General features: G+C 38.3%; 1 protein-coding gene across 1 annotated transcript; it reads right to left on the reverse strand.

Annotated features, from left to right (window-relative positions):
* Positions 1 to 340: 340 nt before the first annotated feature.
* LOC110804436 (protein HLB1-like) lies at positions 341 to 4,864 on the reverse strand. The gene is given in 11 exon segments (XM_056835803.1): positions 341 to 586; positions 903 to 1,088; positions 2,497 to 2,587; positions 2,589 to 2,614; positions 3,206 to 3,241; positions 3,619 to 3,747; positions 3,904 to 3,969; positions 4,095 to 4,157; positions 4,292 to 4,321; positions 4,422 to 4,472; positions 4,793 to 4,864. Coding segments are annotated over 11 exon segments (861 nt in total). The 3' UTR covers positions 341 to 475.
* Positions 4,865 to 8,291: the final 3,427 nt, after the last annotated feature.

Here is an 8,291-nt window from a genome sequence, read left to right on the forward strand (position 1 = left end):
ATGCATATTAAACATGTATTAGGTTTAAAATGAGTGCTTAGGTTCTTTATTTTAAAGTTAGGAGCGAAAATGCCTCATTTTAGCCTAAATATGACCTATAACGATAAAACAAGCATTAAATATGCATAAATAGATTAGAATAAGTCTTAGAAACTTAAAACTAAGCATATTTATCATATAATAAGTTTAAAATGAGTCATTAGGTTCTTAAGTTCAAAGTTGGGAGCGAAAATGGCACTTTAGCTTAAATATGACCTATAACGACACAATGAGCCTTAAATATGCATAAATGGATTGGAATGAGTTCTAGAAAGTCAAAACTAAGCATATAAAAAATTGATTTCCTCAGGAAATTCTTCATAATATACATTGATTTCTGTGATTAAACATTTCTATGCTACACAACCCAATTAAAAGGGAAAAGAAAGCGTACCGATAATACAATTAATACATTTAACAAAGAGTCAAAGACTAATCATCCAGTGATTACACCAGCCAAAACATCACTCTTACCTCGAGCAAAAATTGTGTAAACTAAACGAATTGCATCCAGCCAACCATCCAAAGATTCCCACGAGTCAGCTACCTAAGATGTCCAGTGAGAGAACAGCAGCGTTATAAGGCCAAATTTCCAGTTATCGTCATAACAAATTGAGAAACAATCAAGGACCGCTATGGAAAGAGCCGGCTACCCTTGTGAATGTTAAGCTTATGCATTTAGTTTGTTTCGTAATATATGTAATGGTCTATAAGGACCTTAATTTTTTGTTTAGTTTGTAAAACTTTTTCATTTCAGTAAATTTAACCCTATGTCAAAATAAAAAAATAAAAAGACATTGAGGAAAAAGAATCATTGAGATGTATGGAAAATGCAGATATAAAAGGTAAAAGAAGTTGCTAACCAAGTATACAGGTCCGTGTATTGTGTCAATGAAGAGTCCAGCCCCAGGTGGTAAAGTAAGATCAGCAGATGCTGACACTGAAACAATGTCAGGGATGTCAACTTTGACGGCTCTATTTTTTATATTTGGCCCATCTACTTGCTTGCTAGAAAGACTCTGCCGTGATGTCTTTTGTTCGGATACAATCTGCATTAGAAAGGGGTGGTTCAGTAAGAAACATTACTTTCAACCATCCATCAGATTGCACAATGGTCAAATATCTCAACATATCTCCATAATCTATACCATTATCCAACTGCCTGAGTCAAGATGAATGTCATGTCTCCACATATAATTGAGAAAATCTTAAGAGATATCTATCTTAGTTACACACAGCAATAGATAGGTCCCCATAAATTTTAGAAAACCAATTAAAGAAACTACCATATAACAAGAACTTGATAGCTCTCCATCGCAAGTATCCATAGGTGAAAATTCCAACTAAAGTAACTTTCAGATGCTAAATCAACCCCAAGGATGAAACGAGTACAATACAGTATCCTTGCAAGTTTCTCAAGTCAAGATAGAGAAAGGGAGAAAGAGAGGCATTGCTAACTTCACTGCAAGACGTTAGAAAACAAAGACAAACAACAATCAATATAATTTGGGAAATTCTACATGGTGGTCTACTGGTTTGGAAAATTTTACATGGTGGAAAATAAATAAATTAAAGGGACCCAAAAAAATTATTGTTCTGCAAAAACGATCTATTTATAGAAGTTAAATTGTTGAATATAAACGAGGTTGGACTGGGGAAGCTGTTGCTGGAGAGGCCAAGCCGATTTCTCCGAGTCAGCTTTGTCAGATCCATGAGAAGAAGAAGAAAAAGACATCTCGATTCTTTTGATGTTGCCAAGTTTGCATTTGAATTGGTTGGCTGGTTCGCTGAACAGATTGGCTGGGGAATAGCTCGTTAATAGCTAAACTGGCTTGCCGGCGGAGACGTGGGCTGCGTGTGGTTGTTGCCTTGTTGGTGAAGATGGAGAGAAGAAGTGGTGAGATTGGGTGGTAGAGTGGTGGGTGCGGTGGTGGGGTCAGGTAGCGCGATGGGGTTGGACTGGTCGGTGGGGTCAAGTGGTGGCGTGGGGTGGTTAGGTTGGTTTGGATGGTGGGTGGTGGTGGGAGACTTGGAGTGAGGTGTATTAACTAGAGGGTAGGTTAGTAATTATATTTAGGGTCAGAAATATGGTAAATTAGTGGTGGGTTAGCCATAACTTTAGTTGATAACGACACTTAGTGTATTAAGCCATTACCAAGAAAATGAAACTTTTTAGTTTCCACCATGTAGAATTTCCCAAACGAAGAGGTCAGGATGTAGAACTTCCCATATAGTTTTCATCAAAGAAATGTATTTTTTACTATATGAAAAGATATCACATGGAAAGATGTTTAGAAAAATAGGATTATTTAGCTAAACAATGCTCTAAACGCAATGCAACTGAGCCATGGAAAGCACAACACCTGAAGTGTCTGATTAAATATTGCCTGTCTAACATCCTGGAGTGTCTGATTAAATATTCACTTTCCTTCCCAAGCCAGGAGATAGTGAAATTACCTGATAAAGACCCTCATGGTTAAGGACAAATTGTGTCCGCTTCCAATCACTATGGGGGCCTATTGGATTTCCTGGAGGTGGAGCCGTCAGATCCCACTTTAAGATAGGGCAAAGGAAGCTGAAAAATAGATAAGAGAGATTTAGAACAAATCATGACTTAACACACTGCAAAAGGAGAAGCCTTGTGTTAACGTCAGGGAGCAACACAAACCACTATATATGAAAATGCATAAAGGTGCATGTTTTGTCTGCAAGAACATTTCCTCTTTCCCCCCCCCCCCCCCCCCTCCCCCCCTCCCCGCCCTCTTCCTTGAAACACTGGATTATCTCCAGAAGCAACTAGAGTAGAGAACTAAATCAAACAAATATCAATTGAACCATAATTTCTGTCCCTAAAAGGTCAAGCTTCGGAAACAGAATTTTAAGGAACGTCTCTACTATATTCCTTGATATGTTTTCACTTGACATTCATGAAAGGTGAAAGTTGATCAAAGCTCTGGGAGTGTCCTTAAACATACACAAAGTACTTGATAATTTGATTCGGGTAAAGCCGTAAAGGGATTACCTATTGAGGGGTGGGGAGAGGGTCAAACTAGCATTGAGGATAACTAAATGGAAAGTAGAATGTGGTTTTTACAGTCACGTAAAATGCTGAAATGTAACTAGAACTATGTACACTTTCTGTTGATTTTATGTAAAGCACTCTTACCATAGAACGGACTAGCCTCAGTGCACTGCGGTAGACCTACAAGTTTAAAAGCAAAACCAAAAAAACTGTCACAATTACAACTCAACAAGAAACCTCGTCAGAGAAAACAGATATGATGCAACTGTTTGCAATAGGAATACATTGGCCTAGCATAATGATTTTGCGTTATAATTTTTCCTTGCATTTCTCCAATAATATTCTGAGCTTGAAAGTTGTATCAGGATGAAAAATACAAAGCGCAAGAGCCCAATAGGTCCAATTTCAAGAGACAAAAAAACACCCACCAAGAATTCTACCAAAGCAGATTTAGGAAGGTTGAGGTGTATACAAGCCTACCCGCATCAATGTTTCGTGAGGACCGCTGAAGAGGCAGGGAGGGTGAAGATGAGAAACCAGAATTGCAGAGAGCTTACCGAGTAATTTGGCTTCAATGCGTGAGCAGCTGCAATATAGACAGCGCACTGACTATACAAGTCATTGGGCGAAATATCATTATGGCTGACTGATCCCCCGATTCTTAGCAAGTCCTCGGCTAAGCCATACTGCAAACCCAAAATATACATAACTCACCTTATCATCCGATCTCAGTGACCGTGTAACCCTTCAATACAACACAATATCCAGATGATAATAATAAAAGAAAGAAGAAAGCACTGGACAAGCATTGCTAAAACAGAAAAGAATAATTGAGGACTAACCAAAACAGTTCCGAGGTTGTAAATAGCCCTATGAAAGTCAAACTGCAACTGAATTGCTGCACGGAACTGCATCAAGGTATATTACAGAGAATCAAATAATAGTGAAGATTCAATAATATTCATAATTTCGTATGTAACCCACACCTAAAATCATTTAGTTATCTTGAGTTTATCAAGTAATATGTTTGCACCTTACTAATTGCCGTCTTAACAATGTTATGCTTTTCCTTAGCAGGGACTATCGCACTGAGTTCCTGTATCACAAAACAGGGAATGGTAAAGCCAAAGTCTGAGAGCATTGTATTGCCACTAACTTTCTAGTGTAAAAAAAATGCACTTCTCAGCCTTTCCTTTCTGCATTTCTCACTGTATAGATGAGAAATATTACCTGCAGTGCAAGTCCCCAGTTGTTAAGCGCCTTGAAAGGAACAATGAGATTGTTACAATGACAAAAATGAACAGAAATCTAAAGAATTGTAGTAAAAAGATAAAATAGCCAAATACAAAAAGAAAAAAACCTGGGGACTATTCCAATTCAACTGCACAGCTTTTCCGTATTAATCTGTGGCCTGAAAGGAAGATAATTAGGTCATAAGGTCTACTTAAATAATACAAAGCAAAAGCCTAAATATTCTACTTTCATCATTTCATAATGAGTTAATATTTCCAAACACCCATAATTTGTAAGAAAATAGCATCAATTGTGTTCTTGGTACATCCAACAATAAGTGAACGTCAAATGAACAACTCAGAGAAAAGGTCACCACTTTGCTTCAGAGATTTATGATCAATACAGCTTCTGGAAATGATAGGATGAAAATACAACAAGACCATAAAAAATGAAGGTAAAGAATTATAACATGAAAAATCACATTTCAATAGTACGTACAATGCAATTAACAACAGTCAACCCACCTCCCCTGCTCCACCCCACCACGACCGCCACCACCACCACCACCATTCTCTAATTCCAACACCGCCCCATCTTTATCTATGAATAAACCCTAAAAAACGAATTGAACAAACCCTAAAAACGAATTGAACAAACGAATTGAACCGTAAAAACGAATTGAACAAAAGAATAGAACAAACCTTAAAACGAATTGAACAAACAAATTGAACAAAACCTAAAACGAAGCACAGAACTCAAAAAAATGAATTGAACAAAACGGCATCTGCAGAGGAGGCGAGAAAAGGGACCCACCGGCGACTGGCGAGGAGGCCAGAACCACCGACGACTCGACGAGGAAGCTAGATTGATGACGCAGGAATGGTTTTTTTTTTTAGGGGGGCGACGCAGGGAAAGCTATGGGGAAGAAGAAGGGAGTTGAGCGCGCGCGAGAGCTGAAGTTTTGAGATGCTTAATTTGTTCTGAATTACTCCGTAGTATAATATTGCAGCGAATTTTTTTATCCGGGTTATTGCAGGGGGCTTTTAAATGTACGCTGCAATAAAAACGGGCTATTGCAGGGGGCTTTTAAAATGTACGCTGCAACAAACACTTTTGCAGGGAACAATTAAATTGTACGCTGCAACAACCATTTAAATGGTTTGACCCGCGTTGACCGACTAGTTGTTGAAGCGTATTAATACATGTACGCTGCAACAAGGGGGCTGCAACAGGGGTTTTTTCTACTAGTGAAACCATAACTCATATGGAGTCTTTTCGACTGCTTTAGACGGAGCTCTATTTATAGTGAGTGCAGCTGTATTTAGTGCATGTCCCTAACATTCTATTGGAAGTTCGACCTGACCCATCATTGACCTGACCATGTCTAGCAAGGTTCTGTTCCTCCGTTCCGACACACCATTCCATTGTGGTGTTCCAGGAGGAATCAATTCTGACAGAATTCCACATTCTTTCAGATGGTCATCAAATTCATAGCTCAGATATTCACCGCCTCTATCAGACCGCAGTGCCTTAATCTTCTTACCTAATTGATTCTCTACTTCACTCTGAAATTCCTTGAATTTGTCAAAGGATTCAGACTTATGCTTCATTAGGTAGACATAACCATATCCACTGAAGTCATCAGTGAAAGTGATAAAGTAGCTGAAACCACCTCTAGCACTTGTACTCATTGGTCCACATACATCTGTATGGATTAAACCCAATAGTTCAGTTGCTCTTTCTCCAACTTTAGTGAAAGGTTGCTTTGTCATTTTTCCAAGTAAACATGATTCGTATTTACCATAATCCTCTAAGTCAAATGGTTCTAGAATTCCTTCCTTTTGAAGTCTTTCTAAGCGTTTCAAGTTAATATGGCCTAATCGACAATGCCACAGATATGTTATAAACTTGTTTGTCGTGATCTAATAAATAAAGTCCATTGACTAATCTAGCAGATCCATAAAACATCTCTTTAAAATAAAACGAACAACTATTGTCTTTTATTAAAAAGGAAAATCCCTTAGCATCTAAGCAAGAAACTGAAATGATGTTTTTAGTAAGACTTGGAACATGGAAACACTCTTCCAGTTCCAAAACTAGCCTAGAGGTCAACGACAAATAATAAGTTCCTACAGCTAATGCAGCAATTCGTGCTCCATTTCCCACTCGTAGGTCGACTTCACCCTTGCTTAACTTTCTACTACTTCTTAGTCCCTGTGGATTGGAACATAAGTGTGAGCCGCAACCTATATCTAATACCCAAGAAGTTGAATTAGCAAGTATACAGTCTATAACGAAAATACCTGAAGATGGAACGACTGTTCCTTTCTTCTGATCTTCCTTTAGCTTCAAGCAATCTCTCTTCCAATGCCCCTTCTTCTTGCAGTAGAAGCATTCGGATTCAGAAGCGGGTTGACTGAACTTCCTCTTTTCAGATTTGGCGCCAGCTGGTTGCTTAGTCTAGCTGGCCTTGTTGCCACCTTTCTTAGCATTCCTCTTCTTTCCAGATTTCTTGAACTTGCCCCCACGCACCATAAGCACATCTTGCTTATCACTTTTGAGCGTCTTTTCAGCGGTCTTCAGCATACCGTGAAGCTCAGTGAGCGTTTTGTTCAGACTATTCATACTGTAGTTCAGTTTGATTTGATCATACCCGCTATGAAGAGAATGGAGGATGGTGTCTATAGCCATTTCCTGAGAGAATTGCTGATCCAGCCGACTCATATTCTCAATGAGTCCAATCATTTTGAGAACATGTGGATTTACGGGCTCGCCTTTCTTAAGCTTGGTCTTAAGAATTTGCCTATGAGTCTCGAATCTTTCAACTCGAGCCAGATCTTGGAACATGTTCTTCAACTCACTGATGATTGTGAAAGCATCTGAGTTGATGAACGTTTTCTGCAGATCTGCACTCATGGTGGCGAGCATTAGACATTTCACATCCTTGTTGGCATCAATCCAACGATTGAGGGCTGCGTGAGTGACCCCGTCGCCTGCGGCTTTGGGCATCGCCTCTTCCAGGACAAACTCCTTTTCTTCTTGCATAAGAACTATTTGCAAGTTCCTTTTCCAGTCAAGGAAGTTTTTCCCGCTCAACTTCTCCTTTTCGAGAATTGATCGAATGTTGAATGAATTGTTGTTTGCCATAATTAAAACTACAATTGAAAAGAATAAACAAATAAATAACCATTCACAGTTTCTCTTAATAAACTTAAATTCTAGCATACATGCATAATTCAATGTTCATTAAGCATTTTATTCAAGTTATGTGTTCCGGCAGGTGTGAATAAAATGATTCCAAGATCCTAAAATCCATTGAAGAATTAAGCACAGTTTGTCGACTCAATCCTAAAACATCTTAGGTAAGCAAAAACCTTTTGCTAATAGTCTAGAAACTATTCTTGGTTGATAGGCACGTCTAAGAACTTATTAGGTAAACCTATCGATGTTGCCACGATATAAAAGGACTCCTTACTTATATCGTTGAGTTTCACCAAAACTAACATGTACTCACAATTATTTGTGTACCTTGCCCCTTTAGGACCAATAAGTAACACCTCGCTGAGCGAAAACTATTACTAGATTGATGTAAAGGATATCCAAGCAAGTGTATATTTTGGCATGGCACCTTTTAACTCAATTTTTAAGTTTGGAACTTAAGGCTCTTACTATGTTGGTTAGATTTTAAGTGAACTAAAATCCTTAATCATGCAACATAATCAAGCCACAATCTCATGCATAATTAAGACATATTTAAAGCAATAAATAACTTAAAGCATGCATAAGATAAATGTGATCTAGTATGGCCCAACTTCATCTTGAAGCTTCAACTTCAAAGTCCGTCTCGAAAATCTCCGTGGTATGCAGACCATATTTGAATTGAAAAACAATTTTGGTACTTTAGACCAATTACATTCAAATTAATGGTACGCAGACCATATTTTCTATCCTATTTGGGCCATACTAGTCACTTCATAACCTGCAAAACAGTACATAT

Source organism: Spinacia oleracea, chromosome 2 (genome assembly GCF_020520425.1).
Source record: "Spinacia oleracea cultivar Varoflay chromosome 2, BTI_SOV_V1, whole genome shotgun sequence".
In the NCBI taxonomy this organism is placed as follows: Eukaryota; Viridiplantae; Streptophyta; class Magnoliopsida; order Caryophyllales; family Amaranthaceae; genus Spinacia; species Spinacia oleracea.